This window comes from Thunnus maccoyii, chromosome 5, assembly GCF_910596095.1.
Source record: "Thunnus maccoyii chromosome 5, fThuMac1.1, whole genome shotgun sequence".
Classification (NCBI taxonomy): domain Eukaryota; kingdom Metazoa; phylum Chordata; class Actinopteri; order Scombriformes; family Scombridae; genus Thunnus; species Thunnus maccoyii.
The window spans coordinates 30178193-30201371 of NC_056537.1; the positions used below are offsets into that span (position 1 = coordinate 30178193).

Genomic DNA, 23179 nt, shown 5'->3' on the forward strand with positions numbered 1-23179 from the left:
AAAGGAAAAGTCACAGGATCACCAATGACACAAGGCTTCATCCTCTGGCAACCATCTATACAAAATTTGGGCCAATCCATCCAGTAGAAGTTGAGATATTTCAGTCTGTGGTAAAGTAGTGGACCAGCCAACAGACAGACATCTTCATCCTTAGAGTCATGCACCTCGAATGGCTAAAAGCCAAAACAAGTATCTTATGGGAGAAATTTCCAGAAAAATGTCATTGCAATATTATTATGAAACCTACAATTATTATGTCCCTGAATCTGATAGTGTTGCCAAATCAAGCGTTAGTCACTTTAATAATCTATCTATGATTAGTGTTATTTTTTCATTTGACTGCAGTAAACATCAATTACGGCAACAAAATGTGCAATTCTTATCTTTTATGATTCACTAGATAAAATCCAAGCCCATTCACACATGTAAACACATTTAAAAGACTGCATTTTGTAGAATGTCTCTTGCAGTGACTATCAGTATGTGATCTTGCCCTGAAATTGAAATCAATGCCATCAATGCACTTTGAGTCTCTTAGTTCAGTCACTGTTAATGAGGCAGACACCATATGGATTCCTGTGTAAAAATAGAAACACACACCCGTGCATACATATCGTGCGTGCAAAAATGCACACACAAGAAACCCGGCAGTATGTGTGTGAGCTGAGCAACAGAGCTGATGGTAGCATACATGCAGTTTAAGCCTTGTTACATAACTCTACAACTAGCAGGCCGCTTTACAAAGCTGGTTTGGACCACACACACACTAGCACACACACTATCCCGAGCAGCCGAATGATATCTGCAGACCAAACTTGTTTGAGGGGTTGAATCAGGACAAAGGAGGAGAAGTCGGCTTGATATATGACCAGACAGATGGGATGGACGGTTGGACAGGGGGAGGGAGAGATGGATCGACATATGTACAGATTGATGGATGAATGGATCAGTTAAATGACAAACAGATAATGAAAAGACGGCTGGCTGGACGATAATCATGATTATTATGAGAGACACTTTCTAATCAGGAGATGAGTGAGATCATGTACATTACAGGGAAAGTCGGAAATGGACGGCAAAAACAAAGTGATAAGAAATCCTCCTAGAAAAGAGACACTGTAGCTCTGTGAAGTGTTTGAACCCACATACTGTAAATGCAGCAGAGATTGGCCTAGTTATGAGTGTTTATCTAGCTCCCACAGTACACAGTGTCCTTATTAAAACAGCTTGTATTTGTCCTTAATATAAATCTATGCGGTAATAAAAAGTCATATAGAGCTAAAATGTTGAGGAAATTACTAAACCAGAGCATGACGCCACAGAATTAACCTGAAAGATAATAAGAAATAACCTCAAACTGATGAATACACAAGTGTCCCAAGAGGGAATGTGTTTTTTCCGATAATGATCTGTTAGATGTATAGTCTGTCTGCAGGATAAGCCTACTAACAACTAACATATCTCTTTCTAGTGATTTTCACATGGCACATTTTCATCTCAGGGTTATCAGCTAATTTTGTCTCTTTTCACACTTTAACAGTTAGCGTTATTCTGTGTTCTTCAACAGTCATGGATGTGTAGCTTCAGAACACAGCTGTTGTGAAACCTGAAGGTGAGGAAGTTTCTTAGATTAAATAAAATAAGACAATCCTTTATTGATTTCACAGTGGGGAAATTTGCAGTGTAACAGCAGCAAAGGGGATAGCACAATAGCAAGGAGCATCAGTAAAAAAAAAAAAACAAGATATAGTAAATAAGTAAACAGACATTGCACAGTGTAGTATACATTATACACTGATATTGCACATGAGTGAGTTGCTCTAGAAGTGTGCTCTGTCTTGGTACAGCTGTGGACATGATAGTTGTCTCACAGGGGTTTACACAGATGAGGTAAATGATAATGGTACTCACAATGTCCGTATTAGATAAAACACATCTAATGCTTTTCACAAATTTAAACTAAACACTATAGTGAAGCATTGTCTGACAAACATCATTTTACATATGAGATTTGACAGATTGGACCTGTTGTATCTTTAAAGCTACATGAATCAGTTTTGGCCAGAGTAAAGCCAGCGAACAGAAACACTGACCTGACTTTATCACCTCATAAAATTATTACGGCTAACGTGTTAGCAAACAATTGCTTAGCTTTCACACATTCAGCAGAGGCAAAACATAGTATTCATTTTGAGTCGTGTTTTTGGGTACCTGACAATTTAAGTCTAACGGCGCTCTACATTTTGTTGTGTGTTGGTCTCAAGGAAAGTAGCTATATACTGTGTACGGAAATAAGTTCTTCACCAGCGAGTTGCTAATGTTGCCTGTCTGCCACTGCCATCTGTTTGCTAGCTGGGCAGCCAGCATATGGTGGTTTTCTGTTTCTGATGAAACAGATTGATTGGACAGGTAAAACTAAAGGTGAATATATACAATCAAAACAAAGAGCTAAAAAAAGAGTTGGGTGATAATTTTCTGTTGGTTCAGCTGTATGAGTGACTCCTTTCACATTACACATCATCATTAAATTCAGTATCAATGTTAAAGAAATATTGAATAATGGCACTTTATGGTAAATAGTGGCAACAGTTTTTTATCTACAGTATTTTGATTTGTTAAGTTACATGAATTATATTGTGGTTGTTCAGTCATGTAAGAGTTACCATTGCAAAGATTGTTCACTGCTGCCATCTCACATCACCATGTGTTGGTTTAGTATACGTGGCAATGGAACATGGAGATTTATCTGGGAGACAGCCATATTATTTATAGTTGCAATGAGCTGAATAACTTATTAGGAATATACTTGTTGATAGTTTGTCGCATAAATTGCCCGGGCTTTGAAATACAATAATGACCGATAAACTATCAGCTGAATTTGTTCTTAATGAACAAAAAAACTGAAACCTAAGATTGTCATGAAACTCATCAGTCAGTCTTTTTGGATTTAATGGATCTTAATTCAGTTTAATTTACTTTAATGCAACATATAAGTGGTCAAATAACAACAGGTAAAGAAAGGTCCAAGTTAGCAATACAGCTTCACTGTTCTTGATAAATAAGTTGGGCATAAATTGTGCAGAGTGTAATCAACATTACATATTAAGACTATTTGATTGTGAAATGAAAATGACTTTTTGAATTTTTGAATATGATGTGAATATGTCTAAATATCTTTGGCTTACAGAATGAAACTCTGCCATGAAAAGGTCATGTTCATCTGATATGTTACTCTCAGATTAAAACTGATAGTTTACATTGCAACCTCAGGGCTCTGTCATGTCCAAAGCAATAAGAGCCAGGAGCCAAAAAATTCAGAGATGCTCTTCTGCCTACGTACTTTTGGAACAAGCTGTGCACTTTAGAGCCAGCTACATTTCCCACAGTCAGGTCTAAACTGACTGCCAGTCCCACTCTCCCCTCCGCCTGCACCTGATGCCACATTTCTAGGAAACACTCTATCTTATCACTGCTGTTTAGCTTTTCATTCCTCTCCTACGTTTGCCAACATCCCTCTCTGCTCTCCTCCCACCTCGCTCTTTCCTCCCTCGCTTCGCTGCATTTCCACGGAGCTGCTCTGTACAGTAGGGTTTCCATAGCAACGCACACCGACATGCAGCAGGTCAGCATGTCACGAGGGACTCAGTGTTCCTTGCTGCTATTGGCTGCCTGGCCGGCTTTACCGGGCTCTGATTGGCTGGGTTGGCCTTCCGGGCTAATGGTGTTTACTGAGATGAAGAGCTAAGCTGACTGATTACTAACCATACACACACACACACACACACACACACACACACACACACACACACACAGAGGAAGAGAGAGGGTGAAGTAGAAAAATGAAAAGAGAGCAATAAACAAGTTCAATAATCGTTTCAGTTAGAGATGAAGTGAGTCACAGCGAGAGGCAGAGATTACTACTGCTAAAGATTACAGCAATAGTAGTTGTTGTGTCTAACTACCTAATACCACCACACACTGTCAAACACACAACGACTTTACTGAAATGCTAAAAAGAAAAGAAGAAATGTGACAGCATTTATGATTAGGCACATCCAATCACAGATGCTTCATTACACAAGGCTTATGACAGAAGCATCCTGGAACCTCCTTCCTGTCCCCCAGCTGTTGGCAGATACACTACAACAATAATTGTCCAACATTAACATGTCTTGCTAGCTTGCTAAAGGCTGCTATCAGTGCAGTAATTATTCCAGCTCTGACCATGTTATGTAATCTGACATAAAAATAATCCCTTTTTGTGTTTAAAAACACCCAGCAACTACGTACAATCATTTATTATCTACACTGTTGAAATAGGTGGCTGAGGTGAGAAGCCAAATGATGTTAAAGTTCTGCTTCCTTTCAGTCACGTAATGTAAGACATGAGCTTTGGAAGCTGGATGATAGGTGTAAAACACAAGAGAATAATATTTGCAGCCTATTTGAGTGTGGGAGGACTACTTCAACTACTTACAGTGTGACTCTGTGTTTTCTACAATCCTCTAAGACTTCTCTCTAGACCACTCAACCATGCAAGTCTATGTTCATACTGGAAGTCTTGAGGAGCCATTTTTAAGCTGCTTCCCAAAACCTTCAATACAGTATGTCACCAGTCAACCTTGCCTCCTAGAAATGATCTTCATATACAACTTAATTGCAACAGCAAATACGGGTCAGGTAGTTTCATTCATTGAAAAAACGTTACTTGTGAACATAATCCAGGCAGTGATTACGTTTGCCAAAGCAATGTAATTGGGAATGCAATTTACTGAAACATAATGAACGTAATTTCTAGGAGACAGGGTTGCACCAGGGTATCATGGCGGACAACAATGCTATGTTTATCAGTTTCACATATACTTTGAACATTGAACATTGATCTTAAAACATTTTTTTGCACAGACACACTGTAGACTTGAAGAAGTCTTGTTAAGAAGTCTTGTTTAAGACAAGACCAAGTCATATTGTATGAGGTCAGAGTCTCAGACAACACCAATGGGTCAGGTTTCAAGTCTCCCAGTCAGCAAACATGGCTCTAGGTGCCTATCAGCCTCAAGGGTGCCATTGACCTCTGACCTCTCTGTGGAGGAGGGCAAAGGAAAAGGTGTTGTTTGTGCTTTTGACACTGGGCAAGAATGCTATGCTCTAGATTTACACTGTACTTATGTATTATGCCTATGACACCTCTCTTGGGTCGCCAAGAGAAGCTATCCAGACATCCATATTCTTGGCTTTGTTTCTAGTTGGCTTCAGATATACCATCCTTCTAGTGTCTGCTTCTAGGTCCTGGCGGGGGCTGCAACTAACATTTTTTTCTTTATTGATGAATCTGCTGATCATTTTTTCGATTAAGATGAGAGTGAAAAATGCCCTTCCCAATTTCCCAGATCCCTAGATACATCTTCAGATACCTTGTTTTGGCAGAGAAATAGTCCAAAATCTAAAGAAAGTCAATTTAATATCATTTAAGAGGAAATAAAACAGTGAATCTTAACATTTGATTAACTGAAATGAGCAGATTTTGGGCATCTTGCTTAACAAATTACTTGACAGAATACCTTCATCTTCTGATGAAGAGCCAATTTGGGCTTAAAGGTTGGACTTTTTCTAAAAGGGAGTAGAGGGTTGACTACAGGGTTGTGAGTTCCTGGGAAGCAAAACTATCTTCCTTTACTTGCCTGATCTTTTCTGTCTTTTCTGATGCTCTTCTTAACTGACCTATTAACATCAGTGTTGTAAACCACATGTGAACATTAAAGGTACCCTGTAGAGTTTTTGATAACTAGCAGCTAGGGTTCCTCATTTGTTTGTATCTCCTGCACTTGCACAAGGACACATATGCATGACCACAATCCTACAGTGATGCATTACACTTTGCTTCCAGCAGTTTCACTCTAGTTTGCTCATCTACACTTGCTGCTGAGAGCATGCCAAGAAATGTAACAACTTGCCAACAAAAGGCAGAAGAAGACTGCTAACTAGCAAACACAGATGTAAACAATGCAGGACTCAGAATATTTGTAAAATCAGCTCCGCAAATGTCTTGTGAGGAAGGAAATGCATTCAACATGTTTGTTGGGCCTCAAGGATTCACACAATACGTTTTGGTGACAAACACTGAATGTAAGTATAGACGTGTTTGTTTACGTGAAAACTCCACAGGGTACATTTAAATCCATCCTCATATTTGGTGCTCTTGTTCTAAGTAAATACAGTATGTTTTTTGGGTAAATATTCAGTGATGTCAGCTGCTCATTTGTTATTAATGGTCCTGTAGATATTCTTGCCTTCCACATGATGTCCCAGGTGCCTTCCTCCCGCATATACGTGTAAATGATTTGAGTTAAAGAGGTGTAAATTAAAATGAACAATTTCTACATTGAGAACTGTGAACTATAATATACTATGAAGTCATCAAAACAGGGAACCATTGGTTACAAAATGACAAGCAAGAGCGGACATTTTCAAATGTTCTGGTGCATGCCACCATGTTACCATGGCTCTTTTTCATGAAATTTTTTAGCAGATAAATAATCCTCAAATGGAAATCTGAAAGACTTAGACAGAAAAAGGGCCCAAGCAAAATCTCTTAAACGGATAACGGTCCCACACAGTGATTTATGCAGGCTGAGGTTTAGCTTTGAACTGACTTCCCTTGCTTTCAGTGCTCAGTGATTTAAACATAGTTTAGCTTGTCTGTCTGCATGCCGGTTCAGCGTATATGCTACGTGTCTGTCTAGCTGTTTATCCTGCCTGTCTGTTTGGCTTGTTGCCCGTCAGATGTCTTGTCTACCTGTCTTTACTTTTGCCTGTGAAACTGTTGCTTTTCTCCTCAGCTGATATGTCTGGGTTACCTGATCCTCTGGGCTATCCTGGCAAATTTGCTTCTCTCTCCTCTCCTGTCATTTTAACTGGACAAGTTAAGCAGTTTTAGTTGTACTACAGTGGCATCATTTCCTAACAAGTGATACAATATAAATCCACTGGCATTCACAGACAAACACTTACACATTTGTAGTGCATTAAACTTTCTTCTTCCTCCTAAAAGCAATGCCCATTATGCCCACACATCAGTTTAGAAATAAGTGAGAGAATGAAAATCCACCTCCTCAGCATTTGTACATCACTTTTTTGATTTCCTTCAGACACACTCCAATTGTACAGTGAAGTGTGTATTCAGAAGTGTCACTTGTATTCTGCTTTGGTGTTGTTGTTTTTTTCTTTTCTTTTTTTCCCAGGTCCAGTGTTAATACGCACCTCCTCCACTACCATAACAACCCCACTGCAGGCTTTAGCTTATGTAATGGTGTAATGGGAGTGGTTTGATGTTTGTAGTGAGGATTAGTGGGGCTGTCTGAAACATGAAAACTCCAAATATCTATCTTGGAAGTCTGCCCTGCACCACTAATACAGTACTAACTGGACGTACTAATGAGGGAGTTTGCCCAGGAAGCACTTGCGGTGGCATAATGCTGCAACTTCCCCTAAACTCTTCATTATTAGGGACTGTAGGAAAATTAATAGCAAGGGAGGGGGGGCAGAAAAGGTGTAGGGTTACATATCCTTTTATTGTATTAATGAAGTCTTTTTGCTGAAGGGAGGGTGGTCTGACCGGTATGGGAGATCAGCAGAGGATCTTTTAATTTTTTCTGTTAATTAATTAACCTATTAAGTATAAATGTGAAAGAGCCCCTCCAGACATGTTTTAAGGCATTTAAAAATACTCTGCATTGAATAATAATAATTTGTTTACAACAGGAGGAGGAAGTGGTGCATGGCTCTGATGGCCCATACGACAGGTGCTCTTTAGTGGGGCTGGTAAAAGTACAAAAAACAAAATCCAGGAAGTCTTGCTTGACATTCACTATATTATTTCACCTGAAGATGAAGTGCCTTAGTTTTTTTCCATGGTTGTCTGAACTACTCGAGGACAAATGTCAAGCAAGACTTCTTGGATTTTGTTTTTTGTACTTTTAATAATTTGTGTCAGACATGGTTTTTCCACAAAAAATTCAATTACCTAGTTAGAAATTACATCTCCTCCTTCTCCCTCATAAAAAATCCAGAATCTATTAATATGCAAATATTTTTCATTTTAAAAGTTTAACTGCTGAACACAAGATGTGTCCTACTTCACTGTAAAGTCCATTCTCATTGTTTGTGTACTGGAGGCCTCAGGTTCTACACTTTCAACTTTCTAGCTTTGCGCAAAAATCATTCTGCACAGTGAAGCTCAAATATCCGACTAATTAAATTATTTTGAGGTATTGGAGTAAGTGTACTGGGAATTCTTTTGCAATAGGTGAGGGTACAAATATAATGTATTAAAAAAGAGAAAGAAAGTTTCAATCTCCTTCACCACCCACCATCATTTTTATACAGTCCCTTATTATTATCATTATTATTGTTGTTATGTGAATTAATTACTATTACAATTACAAATTTCCACTGAAACCTCCATTGGCACAAACAATTTTAGACATGAAGAAAAAAATGTCTGAGAAACTTGGCTTTGTGTTGTGTAATGTTTCTCTCCCTCCCCATCTCTTGCACATACACAATTACAAACACTCCTCTGACATGCAAGTGCTGACGTGGTGAAACAACACATTAAAAATTCATAAAATAACTAACTTCAACTCCTTCACAGCCCATCTTGCACCATCCTCTCTCTTTCTCACTGCTGTGCTTCACAAATCAATATTTTGAGGTGTGAAATAGTAGCCCAGACTAATATGCACTACCATATTTTCAAGCATTGTCACCACAATAGTCCAATTTTTAAAAAAAGATATTCTGAAAAAAAAAAGAACAGTACAGTTCAAAATTTTGAGATTTTGACATGTGTCTTCTAGTTATGTATCCTCAGAATGAAATACGGACCTTAAGAGACAGATGGTTTTTAACCTAGAAACAGAGAACAGACGCGCGCATTTGTTAAAGAGACAATTATGAATTCAGCCTGGGGGTTGGCGCGTGATCAAATCGCTGTGCCTCTGTGATGTTTCCGCAGCTTTGATCTCTCCATGTTAATTCTTTCCGTGCGGCTGCCTCGTGCCCGCAGTAGCCTTGGCCTGGGTTATAGGCCCATATGATTTGAGAGTGCTTCCTGTTGGCCTCCAGGCAGAATCAGTGAAATTGTTTTGGCATGCGAGTTGTGAAGCGGATTCTCCTCGCGACTGTAGGCCTGGGGTTGAGGCCTTTATATACCCTGAAGTTTTGTTTTTTTTCAATACAACTGTGACAAGTTCATAGTGAAAATGAAGGAGAGGAGGTTAACCTACTCTGCTGTTGCATGTCTCTCTAGTCAGCCTTTTTTGTTATAAAGATGCAGTCGTAATACAACAATTTACTGCTTTTTGGCTGATGTTCATGTTTTCTAGAGTTTCCATGCAATGCGCTGATTTCTCATAAAAACAGTTTGTTGGGGTAATGGATTCAATTTTGAAGGAAGAACCACCAACCGCCTGCTCCTCAGATTGTATTTTTCAGCACCATGGAGAGCGACAGGCAGACATTGGAAAAGCAGCCTAGTGGCCCACTGAATATTTTATTTACTCTGGCATCACTGATTGAGGGTGGTATATGCTTCCAAGAAATCATGAAAAAGCAAAAACCCACACATTGCTTGACAGATATTTATTCAGTTACATATTCAGTTGCCATTTTCTTAGGTACACCTGGCATAAACTAAAGCGGTCTAATACAACAGCCCAGAATAAATCCTTCTTTCATGAAAGTTAGACTGCTCAGTTTTGTTGAGACTGTTTTAAGGAGGTATTGTTTCAACTTTATGGTCATATTTGGAAGTTGTAGGTTGTGATGGTGTTTACCTATATTGTGTTATACCGAGAGGTTTATTTACTATGTGAAGTGGTCTAAATGTTGTAGACAAAATATTAGAGACACTTAGGTAGCTAAGACTAGCTAGACTGACTCTATAGATAGACTATCTAAAAACTGAGAGTAGTTTCATCCAATACTTTACAAATGAGCGACAAATATGTGTAAAATAGTTAGTAAATCTGTGGGAGTATACTAAATCTATATAACATTTCTCATTCCTCCTCGATTCCTACACAAAATATTTACTGGGATGTGTGACAAGTAAACCTCTTTGCAACATCCCCAAATCTGGATATTTCTCATTTGAAGTCACAGACGGCTGGTTTCTTTTTCCATTATTATAAAATTGTAAGCTGTAAAATAAAAATAAAGAAAAAGTGGAGAGTGTCCCAAATAATTCCATACTATATACGAAATGTATACAGTATATACTACATACTAAAGTATGCGTTTTTTGCAGAAATCATACTAAAATAAGAGTTTATGGTAACTAGTATATTATAAAAAAATACATTAAAATTTAAAACTAAAAACATTACATAATCATTGCACCTTCAAATGTGAATCAAACTGCAATACAAAGGTTCAATATTTTGGGAAATATATATGTTCACTTTCTTGCCAAGAGTTAGATGACGAGACTGACACCACTCTCATGTCTGTACATTAAATATGAAGCTACAGCCAGCAGCTGGTTAGCTTAGCTTAGCATAAAGATTGGCCTGGCTCTGTCCAAAGGCAACAAAATCTGCCTAACAGGAGCTCTAAAGCTAATTTATTAACTCGTTATATCTTCACAATTTATGGGTGGTTATGTGTTGGACTATTTCTTGGCCAGGCAACCTCACAGTGAAGACAAGACTACAGATAAAAGTCTGGCACATAAGCCCCTGTAAAACTTTGGTATGTGAACGATTAAACAAACAAGATTAAACATGTCAATTATTGAGCTTTAGAGGTCCTGGTACAGTAGCCGCATTTGTTACCTTCTCACACTCACACACATTCAAAAATCACATTTTTCTTTTGGTATGCTTACTGACTATTTTGAGTGTATTTCATAAAACCTGCTTAGAATTAGTATGTCACACAGAAACACAGGTGATGCTCTGTCTGTCTCCCCTCTTCTGTTGCCTTCTGTCTCACTCTCCTGCCCATGCATTGTGGCGGCAATTTAATGAAATGGTAATCTTGTCACACTGTTGCACGGGTGTTTGTGTGTGTGTGTGCGTGTATGTGTGTTCTTTGATCTGTCTGTCATATGTTCGTACAGCTGTGTACTGACATGATTACAAAGACCTGACCAGATGTGCTGGCCAGCTGTCTTTGACATAGACCCTGTTTCTGTTTCTGTGTGTGTGTATGTGTATGTGTGTGTGTGTGTATGTGTGTATGAGAGATAAGAGGTAGTCCTAATGACAAGGGCAGGACCAGATTCAACAACACTTCTATGTGCTTGTTGTGCCTGCGTGAGTGTGTCTTAGATCGTAAGCAAGAATACGATTGGCTCATAAGATTCATTCAGCACTTCCCACTTCACTGACACTTGAGCCCACAAGGGAAATGTTTGTGTGTGTGTTTGTGATAGAGATGGAGAACGTGGTTGCAGTCCTTATATGGTCATGTAGTTTGGTTAGAGCGAGTGCGTTTGCTACAGAATGAATCAGAGTGCTGTTACATCAGAGGTACGGGCAGGCGGGATGGATCACTCCTATTGGAACACACACTTCCGTTTGAGTGTGTGTGTGTGAGGGAGAGGAATGACGGAAACACACACAGACACTCAGATGCCCTACTTTTCAGCAACATGGAGATATAAGGACTATTATGCAGCAGTGAGTGCGGGTAGTGCAGTGAGACTTGGTGTGAATGAATGAGAATGGATGGACTGACAAGAAGAGGCCACTCCCACGTACTACTCCTCAACTTATTACTTATACACAGTTTTATCAAAAATACAACTGTACACACATCACAGAGAGACAAAGTCTTTTTCAGGTCAAATTGTCAGTAAGGATGACTTTCACCAAAAATGGATAAGAAATATATAATATAGTTGAAACAATTGTGATGTAGAATTTAAGAGGAAAGAAGTTTTGCTGCACAACACCCTGTGGTTTCCAAAGCTCTGTATTCACTCCTTCACTGTTCTAGTCAGGACATTCTATGTTGAGGACAATAGTGTGGCAAAATGGTAAAATGAACTTTTTTTTTTTCCAACACTACATTGGTCACTCCTAATCCATCCATGGCCGGATTAGCCTGAAGGGGAGACTGGGGGGGGGGGGGGGGGTAAATTTGCTGTTGGTCCCCTATTGACCCCTCGTCCCTCCTCCCCTACACATATTTATTCAGCAATATTCAGCAAGCGAGCACAATATAAACTAAAATACAAGAATAAAGATGTTGAAACTACATTTGGATGCAAGGCCTTTCACAAGACTATCCTGGTTCCAGACCTCCAAGTCGAAATCCATATCTTCGATTTGCTCAGTTATTCAGGTCCGATTCAAGTCTGGTGATATGCCCATTGACAGATGTCTCCTCTGGTTAGAGAAACAGTTGACCAATCAGAGTTTAGTAAGCAGGATTAAGAATGGGGATGCCATATTCCTACATTGCTATTTTTCCTACGAAAAATAGCGACAGAAAAGTGGTGACAAGCATGGGTTAGATTGACATAGTTATACGGATTGTTGTCAACTTATAAAACAACTTTTAACTGGACATATTTCCTTGATCAATGTGAAAAAACATTAAGTTAACTGCTTCCAGCAAACATTACTGCTTGTCTAAGCTAAGCCAATGCAAAGGGCACTAGATCAGCAAATCACAACTTGTTTTGGACAAATCCCCAACTTGTCATGATCAGCTCATAGGTCAATCATTCAGATGAAGTGAGCAGCCCCGACTACCAGTTTCTTGCAAGAGAAGAACAGACAACCAGGCAAACCAAAGCAGGTCAAGGGGCCTTGACAATTTTAGCTGAAAATGTTAGCGGGACAGATACGTCACTAGTGACCGTTTGGTTTGAGCAAAACAATACAAAAACATGATTCCCAAGTGACCTGTATCAAAGGAGGTCCTTAGTGTATTACTGTTTTGTTTTCTACCAGTTATCCTGTATATGCGACGCCACATGTAAAATCTTGTTAAATGATCATGCCTAACACAGAAAAAGTATAACTATTAAAGTTGTTCTCTTCTTTCTCTAGGAACATTTCAGGGCCAGTGGGTTGGTGGGATGCGACATGGCTACGGTGTTCGTCAGAGTGTCCCCTACGGCATGGCCGCTGTCATCCGCTCCCCGCTCCGTACCTCCATAAACTCTCTCCGCTCCGGTTCGGAGCACAGCAACGGTACAGCTCTGCTAGACCGGACCGGGGCGGTGGTTCCTGTTCCTCCTCCTGTTCCGGGTACTCTGTCCACCAGCGTCTCCATGTGCAGCACAGGCAGCAGCGGCAGCAGCCCCGCAGTGTCTCGTGGAGGCTTCGTACTGACGGCACACAGTGAGGCTGAGCTGCTGAAGGGGAAGAGGAAGGGCGGGCTGTTCCGGAGGTCCATCCTGTCTGGGCTCAAGCTGAGGAAGTCCGAGTCCAGGAGCTCCCTGGCCTCCCAGAGGTCTAAACAGAGCTCGTTCAGGAGCGAGGCTGGGATGAGTACTGTGTCTTCTGCTGCATCTGATATCAACTCTACTATCAGGTAATAACATAATGGAGGGCTATGATGGGGCAAGCTCTACTGCAAGTCAGGTAGCAGTATGGTCTATTAGTTAGTGAGGTTGTTGTCAAACTGAATATCTAGAAGCTCTGACTTTTTATTGCAGCCAAGGAATGACTTCCATATTGGACCCCTCACAATTTATGTCCAATACCAACATTCATTGCTAGTGCAGGAGGTATGTTGAGTGTGTGAAGTCTGACTGATGTGAATTTGCAGCCGGTCACAAACCTACAATTAATGTTTGCACCTTTACAGCTGCAGAGAGTCCTTAAAGGTAAAAATAAAATGACATGTGCACAGACATTGAATGTTGCTGCAAGCTGTTAGCCTATATCAACATCTATTCAATGTAAGGGGCTTTGTAGGTAGTAGCTTATTTATTTAAATCAAATTGTTAAAATTATTTGCCTACTATTTGTTAACTGAACAACAAGTATAAAGATGTTTCCCCTTCACTGATGATTGAAAGTTTCTTTCAAGAGTGAGAATGCAATGAGTGGCATCCAGTGTGTCAGACACCATCTCTAACTTGAGGTAATAAAATGAATGAAAGTGGGGCAAAAGGTAGGTAGGAGAGGACAAGGAGGGATGACGCACTAATAAAGGGAACTGTCCTTCATTTGGAGGACATCAAGGTAACAACAAGCATCTGTTCTACTTAAGAGTCTTTAAAGTGGATTGGCATGCAGTCCAGAGTGACCTGTACGTTAAAAGGTCAGTTTACTGGGCAGCTGGCCTCGTGCCTGATGAAAAGTTTCTGAGTTTTACAATGTGTTACCTGGTGATAAGCCTGTTATCTTTGTCTCTCTGCTCTGCTGTAGGCCCACTACGTTTGTCTTTTTACATTTACTGGCCATCATATTGGACACACTAGCTTAGAGTCAGAGAGTAGACATGCTGGTGGGTACTTAAAATTACAAATGAAAAGTAAAAGCCAGTTTTGGTTATTGTGTATTGCTGCGTCTTTGGTTTGCATGTGGTAAATCCAGTCCCTACCACTGTAAAATTCCAAATTCCAAGTATGCTGGATTGAGGTGACTTATTTTTAAAGGCACCAAGTACATACAGTCATTGGATGCTCACGACAAGAGTCAGCAGCTCTTAACCTGTTTGTTGGCAAAGGGCTGACAGCAGCTTATCAGGTCTGATTAATTATTGGAAAGACTGATAAGGAGAGAAACTTCTAGGTTTGTAGTCAGCGTGTTATTTCCATCCTGCTACTGTAAACATGTAGAGAAGAGCTTCTGTAAAGGCTCATGTATGAAATACAGCATTTAGAATTCATATGTATCTAATATATTGTAATGAACTAATTAGTTACTAATATGCTAGTCTTTTTTATCACTGGGTGGTTCATATTATGAACTTATTATAGTGATAAACCCTGTGCTGGAGCAGTAAAAACATACTAAAGAGAGACAAAGATGTAATTAATGGGCCTGAGCAGGAAAGATGAAAACAATGTGAATTCAAGTTGAGCAGAATACTTATTATTCCCTACGAACTTCAGAGGAACTGCACTTTGTCTGACCATGAGGGAGTGTTATAATAAGAACTGGTATCATCTGAATAGAGGGGGTAAGGGGATGGGGGGAAAAGATATGTGAGGATGCATTGTCTGTTTGTTGCATTACATTTTGGGAAATACACCTATTTGCTTTCTGGTGGACAGTTAGATGAGAAGCTCAATATCACTCTTGTGTCTGTATGTTGAATATGAAGCTACAGCCAGCAGCTAGTTAGCTTAGCTTATTACAAAGACTGGAAACAGTGGGAAATAGCTAGCCTGGCTCTGTCTAAAGGTAACAAAATTTGCTTATCAGCACCTCTAAAGCTCGAAGATTAAAGGTCATATCTTGTTTAATCCGTACAAAATCCAAAGTATAAAAACAAAATTTGCTATTTTAATGGAGGAAGTAACTTCCTGGAGTATCCACAAGGCTCCAGCAATCTTTCTGTCACATTATAGTGGAGTTTTCAAAGATTACTTGCCAGCTTACAAATTTTTGTTCTTCTCAAAGTTTAAAATCTCTGTTGGATTGATTGGATTGTTGATCGAAGAAACCCGCCAAACCAATGTAATCTTTCACCTTTCCAGTCTCGGAGATGCAGATGCAGAGTTGGCAGTAGCTGACGATGATGTGGACGCCACAGCAACAGAGACCTACTGCGGGGAGTGGAAGAATGACAAGCGGACGGGATTCGGTGTGAGCCGGCGGTCTGATGGGCTGCAGTACGAGGGGGAGTGGCTCAGCAACAAACGCCATGGCTACGGCTGCACCACGTTTCCTGATGGTACAAAAGAGGAAGGGAAGTACAAGCAGAACATCCTGGTGAGCGGCAAGAGGAAGAACCTGATCCCACTCCGGGCCAGTAAGATCAGAGAGAAGGTGGACCGAGCTGTGGAGGGAGCACAGAAGGCAGCTGACATCGCCCGGCAGAAGGCTGAGATCGCTCTGTCAAGGTAGTGGCTCCATGGTGGTTTGTGGATGAGTGTTTGTGTGGTGTCTGTACCTTTTGTTGGAGGAATGGTCTAAACTGGGTGCACACACTGTGTGTATGCTGGGTTGACAATTTTAGATCATGGTTTATCTCAAAAACTATATCGTCAGAGGCCTTCAGAAGGTCTTTTCAAAGAACATGGCATTTCCTGAGACAGGCAGTATAGCAATCGATTGTGCGATTGAGCTAAGAATGTCAGACAAGCTGGGAATTTCTGTTTTTGTTTTGTTTACCTAAAAAAGCTTGTACCCACAATGCTAGCTTAGTATTTTTGGGCAAGTCTTACGTCTCAAGTCAGTAAGGGCAAGTTCATGACAGGGCACAAGTCTGTAAAAGCAAATTGCAAATCCTTTTCAAGTCATTGAGGGTTTTGAATGTTGACCATTAAAAGGCCACGGCAATTTAGATGTTTTCCTTTGAAAGCTGTGTTAAACTTGTTATCCTTAAAGATCTGGTGGCCTTTTTTGACTAATTTTTTATTAAAAAATGAGTCTATTTTAAACATATATGTGATATTTTATTCACAGCCCAGATTCCCCTCTGTCCTCCAGCGGGCTATTTCAGAAGCTATTTACATAAAATCTGCATTATTAATGACCACCTACTCCGATTAGCCAGAGGTGTGGCCCCAACCTTTATCTCCAGCCAATTGGAATACGACCTAATGAATAATGAAAGTTCCCTTACGCCACATCTTTTATTGGAGTAATGGCTGCGGCTGGAGACGTTAGACAGTATATAGCAGGCTATAAACTGGAGTCTGATTCTGAATGGGAAGGGAAGGACTTGATGCTGCACAGTTGAGATTTCAACATGATGTTGATGTTTAAGAATGGTGAGATTCTGTCTAAGTTTCATAATTTTTTCAAACACTTTATCACAGATATATTCCTTTAGCAGAGTAACAGAAAGAAATGACATTCATGAGTGCACTGGTTTTCAAACTTCATAAAAATATTAAAGATCAAAAAACTGAAAATCTTGCAGTATACTGAGTAGGGGTGTGCCCGAATACAAATACATTATTTGGCAAAGCACAAATAGTGGGTTTTATATGAATATTTGTTTCATACAAATATTTTAAAAATTATTTGTTGGGGGTGTTCCCCAGAGATAAAGTTGAGCTACTGACACAAGCAAAGTGCTCTTAAAGACTCACCATAAACTGTTGTTACCCTTCTCCTTTCCACAAAGTTAGGTTGTAAAAAATAGACTATAAATGAAAAGTGCAAAGCAATAATTGCCTTTGAAGTTCCTCCCTACACTTTACACGGTGTGCTGTCTCTCTATTATGGGTGTACAAATAGATAGGTCTGGCTGCAATGAGGTGATGAGTAAAGTTTTAGCTCAGTAATCATAATCATTTTCTAAAATTAAAAGTGTAATAAAATCAAAAACAGGATTTTTAAGCCTCTTTCCACTTTTATTTGAATACAAATACAGATACAAATAATTTTGCTGCCTTAACAAATACAGAAACAAATACAAATACTGGGATCTCTACACATGCCTAGTACTGAGTCTGTAAAACATGCAGAACACACACACAACCACTTGGCAATAATGGAGGGAAGATTGTCTCCAAAACTGAATTTCAGCCATTCCTGGTGTAAATTTCCATCCTCTGAAAGGCTGTAAAGACTTTTTAGCTGCTGAATAACCAGCAACACTTCCAACGTCCTGCTTTGCTCGTCATCCAGCTGCAATGCAAACTCTGACTACAGAAGTTACTGCAGGGGTGGGCTCATGCTAAAGGTTTCCTACGTATTTGATTTGGCTGTTGGGTGTGACGTAGTAACATGTTCCACCTCAACACCACTAGCTCTTGAGCCGCAAATTTCAAAATTTAAAATGATAAGAATAATAATAAAAGACTAAGGAGATAGAGTTGATTCATTTTACAGTACAGGAAGGCCCCCACCATCACCCTAATTCATCCCGAAGCAAAATTGTTTTGCACCATTCCAGCCCTTTAAGATATCAGTCCTGGTTGATTTGGCACCGTTGGTTACCCTGGTAACAGCAAGTGCAATTTGATACTACAAGAAATACAGCAGAAGAGCAACTGGTGTGTCCGTTTACAGTGCAACCAAGACAGCTGAAATCTTTTCCTGTGAAGCAGCAGCAGTAGGATGCTCCATTTGCAACAGTAACATAATACTGCTCTGATACAGTGAAAAGAGAGCACACAGAAAACAACGAGGGTGTTACCAGTAAAACTAAATTGAGCTGGATTACGTGCTGCATATTTTTCTTGTTTACCTGCCTACCACTGTAGGTAGGTAATCTGAAACATGCCCAGGAATGGTGGGCTCTGCCATTACCAATAACAACTACTGTACTATATATTAGGGATGTGCAGAGGGCCCAGTATTTGTATTTGTATCTGTATTTGTTGAGGCAGAAAAATATATTTGTATTTGTATTCAAATAAAAGTGGAAAGAGGCTTAAAAATCCTGTTTTTGTTTTTATTACGCTTTTAATTTAAGAAAATTAAAGTGTTACAATAAGCATTCATGAATAAATTACTTTACAAAGGAGGTCCCCACACCGGGTCTCGAACTGGAGTCTCCCAGGTCAAATATGACTGTGTTGACTACTGAGCTAAAACTCAACTCATTGCCTCATTGCAGACAGACCTCTACTTATTTATACACCCATAACAGAGAGACAGCACAGTGTGTTATGTGTAGGGAAGAACTTCAAAGGCGATTATTGCTTTGCACTTTTCATTTATTGCCTATTTTTTACAACCTAACTTTGTGGAAAGGAGAAGGGGAACAACAGGTCATGGAGAGTCCCTTGGGAGCACTTTGCGTGTATCAGCAGCTCAGCTTTATCTCTGGGGAACACCCCCAACTCCGAGAGTGATGTCCAAATTAGGAAATGTGCGTCATGTAGCAGGTGGATGTGACTCCCCTCGTTGAGACCTGCTGATAGACGTAACAGCAGAGCAGAGGGGAGAGACTGAGATAGTGATGTAACCGACCTGCGTGCTGGTATTTGACATGTTTTTTTTTCTTCCTGAAAACAAATTTTTTAAAAATATTTGTATGAAACAAATATTTGTAAAAAAAACCCCACTATTTGTGCTTTGCGGAATAACGCATTTGTATTCGAGCACACCCCTACCATATATACTACTAAGTAGGGAGGTAATTACTCAGTGTAAACACATTACATGGCAACTGCAGAAAAAAATGCCAAACATAATTTCATGATTTCATGAAAAGCTTAAGATTATAACTTTTTACATAGTTGAGAGCAAATTCAGTCCTAATTTTTATATCTACTTTCATTATTAAATTTTCATCCATTGGGGGCACCACTCTTTTTAATGGAAGGGAACAAATATGTTTAATTAATCAGTCAATCAATCTCTTAACCATAAGTACTTTTCAGTACATTGACCACTTGTTTTCTGCTCTCAAAGAACAAAAACAAACAACTTCTTGTTAATAAATTAAGACATTTATTTAATAGCTAAACATCTGAATAATACATGATAAAGACAATCATAGAACAAATTAATAAAAGATAATATGAACCTACCTTACTGGGCCATACTGAGGTGAAGTATGTGACTAACCCCGTGTCTAGACTGCAAGACTGCGATGCATTTTTTTCTCGCACACGCGCGCAACAGATACACCCTCATTTTAATCTGCACTAGCTCCGTGCAGGCTGCATTTCGTGGGTGTCGCCGCGACCTGAAGCGTTTATTTACACTTCGAGTCTAATTTTTTTGACAATACATGCAAAACTACAGTCACTGTGTATTGGGCTCTGAGTGCTTCAAAAATGCGGGTTAGATACATTCAACACTGTACCTAAACACCTCCAGTGTAGACACAGATGGAGCACTCACTGCTGCTGCAAACACTACGCTTTCTGTGTAGACACAGTGTTAAAGTCATAAAAAATGGAGGGACGCTAGGGAAATTAACTTCTATAAGGAAATTGCTTATTTTTGAATCAACTCTTATCACAAAGCTGTGTTGTTGTTATGCCTGCCTGATGAAGAATTGTTGTAGCGCTGAGATCATCTCGGCAGGCCCGGGGTGGTTGTGCCGTGTTTAGCTCACTGGTGTGGCCTAGTTGTGGGATACGGGCCTGTTGGCTGCAGGGCTGCCGTGAGGGTGTCTCTTGGCCACTGCAGTGTTGAGTCACCAGCGAAGTTCAGCTGATCTTGCTTCAAGGCTATGCCATGAAAGATGTCTTCGCTGCTGGTTAAGCTCCCAGGCAACACCAGGTACAGTGTGTCACTGAGTAGATGGGCTCGACAGCGGGCGTAAGTCCCGGCTCTCTGAGGCTGTCAGGCATGGCAAAGGTCCCGGCCAATGCATCGCTGTCTCTTGGTTTTGGAGCGATGTGGGCCAGCGTTGAGTTCAGGCTTTTGTTGAGTCTTTGTGATGTTGGTTGAGTGTCAAATAGGGGTGGGAATCTTTGGGAATCGAGATTTGATTCCAATTCTTTGGTGTCTGATTCGATTCAGAATTGATTTTTGATTCAAAGCCAATTCTTGATTGAATGCATAGAAAAGGGGGCACAATTTTCAGTCTCTTGCTCCAGTATACTGTGTGCCAAACCATTCACCGGTGTCCTTATTCCACTGAAATACAATATGAAACATAACTGGCAGACAAGATAAATGGTTGCAGCCTTTTTATTTTAAAAAGTTAACTGCATTAATTAATGAATTAATTAATTTGAAAGCATCTTACAGTCTCCTGCCTATATGAGAATAACAAAAAGAGCGGGAGGCGGAGTGCTCCACTGTGTTAGTATTAATGTTATGTCTCCAGCAGTGCAGAGCAGCCTCTCTGCTGCACCGTCAACTGCAGGGAAAGTCATCACTGTTGCTGCAGGGTTTTTTGAGGTGAAACAGACTTTTCAGAATTATTTTCTTCACCTCAGAGTTGGTTTAAGTTGTTTAATGCAGCAGTGTGTGTTGGTCAGCTGGTCTCGTTTGTTACTGCTGGAGTTCGCTGCTCCCCTCCGCTAACGTTATTCTGTGAGTGCTGGTGTAGAAAGTTCATAATATACTTCATGTTCATCTCACAAAGGTAATTATTTAGTCATTAAATCGAAACATGTTTGCAACCGCTGCCTCTTTTGAAGATGTATTACAAGATAACTCATGTGTGTGTGTGCTGTAGACTGTTCGGGTGCTGCACTGCTCTCGCAGTTGAGTTCCGCCTTTTTCGTTCCGTCAACATCACATTATAATCTAACATTTAGAAAATCGATTTTTGACATTTGTGAATTGATGCAGAATCTTCCACGTCCACATTGCAGTGCATCTAAGAATCGATTTTTTCCCCCCACCCCTAGTGTCAAATGAATTATTTCTAGCTACACTGACTTCTGATTCCTTTGGTTTGATAACTTCAAAAGTAAAAAAAAGTAAAATAGTAGGTAATCAAAATATTATCTGGTTTAAATACTGATTAGACAACTTAATTCACATTAATTAAGACTTGACTGGAATAGGAGATATACCAGTGTTAAGTCAAATAAGGAATGCATTTCTCAAATTTATTGCAGTCTCTGGAGATAAGGGAGACCCAGTGGAAGTCCCTGTCCATGTTAATGTGGAGTTATCTTGTATTGTTATCGGTTCAAATGCTTTAAATGCTTTTAGTCCAGTTGTTATTTTAGTTTATCTTATCATACTGTCTCTCAAAAAGGGGTTTTTGAAAGTACAAGTGTTGATCTGGCGAGTATAACTGGTCAACCCTCACTGGGGGAGTTGAAAAGGTCAATTCATCTCTTGGGTGAGACACTCACCTCCATGTCTCCATGCAATTCAAGTAAGGTGTTGTCCAGTGGACTTAAAGAAAAGAGAAGAGAACATTGTGGCCATGTTTTGTTTTCAGGGATAAAGTGAAATTCTCAGTCATTTTGATGGCACTTTCATTATATAGCATTACAATACTGTGACATTTTGTAAAATCACTGCTCGATGCAACAGGTACTTCTTTTAATTCTTCCAAAGCATCTATCTTTGTATCATATAAGTGTCTACCCATGCCTCAATGTGTCCGAATCATTGAGGAAGTTGGTTCTGCCTTTAAACACTTTTGGATGGCTCCATTCCACTTTAAAATGGAGCTCAATGACAGATTAAGAACAGGATTAAGGTTAAGGTGAACATGGGGTTAAGGAGGTTATAGTACAAGTGAAACAGCAAGCGAAGCGAGACTGTCTAGAGCTGTTAAGACTTTGATGACACTGCTCTGCTGAATGGAAATGAGAGCCTGCTCTGATAATAACTCTGCTCATTAAACTAAAACAATGAGCACAGCTGGGGTTATGATGTTAATGGGCGTGTCCTGGCCTTCTTTACAGCAGCCAGAAACTTTTGGACAGGAATATAAAGCAAATATTTTGGTTTTTCAGCCCAGGACTCAAAGCAGAAATTAATTAGCTGTCCTGGGACCTGTAGCCATGGATACACATTGATACCCTTGTCATGGGGGGACCAATCAGAAGTAGGCCTGTGACCCATTTTGGTCCCAGACCTTGTTGTTTCAAGCAACCAGGTTATAGGGCTGTGGTGACGGTAGTTCTGTTGCTGTCAGACCTGCTCTTTTTAAACTTCATTTGTGAATTGATATTGCACTGCAAGGTTTGGATAAGAAAATGTAACAACTATCAAGGTACACATGCTGCATAATCTTACACCACGGAGATCAATCAGGGGATACAAATTGAGCAAGCCAATTTGGCTGCCAACTTCACGGGAATCCCATTCCAGAGTTTGCAGACAGTTTGCATAAGCCAATTCTGAAAAGTAACTCAAAAGGTCACAAGTTAAAGGTCTATCTCAGCTCTCCAATGGCGTGAAGGAGTATTTCCCAGGTACTTTACCTTGAGTATCCACAGTCAGTGAAAAGAGGCTTGATTTGATATATTTTCTAACATATAGGTTGTGTTCTAAGGGTCAGAGGACCAGGTTTTTGAATAAATCCACAGCATATCCTACTCCAGTAGGATATGCTGTAAATCCAGGTGGGGTAAATGAAAGAACAGCACTTGGCCCTCCCTCATTACCACCCCTGTGGTGCCCTTGTGCAAGGCCCTTCATCTCCAACTGCTCCA

At 40.0% G+C, this 23179-nt stretch overlaps 1 protein-coding gene across 1 annotated transcript in view; it reads left to right on the plus strand.

The window, feature by feature from the left end:
• Nucleotides 1–23179, plus strand: part of jph3b (junctophilin 3b) — a 52856-nt gene that overhangs the window by 3263 nt on the left and 26414 nt on the right. The window contains exons 2-3 of the mRNA XM_042413002.1: nt 13065–13551; nt 15671–16036. Coding sequence (XP_042268936.1) covers nt 13065–13551; nt 15671–16036 — 853 coding nt within the window. The remainder of the gene's footprint in view (nt 1–13064; nt 13552–15670; nt 16037–23179) is intronic.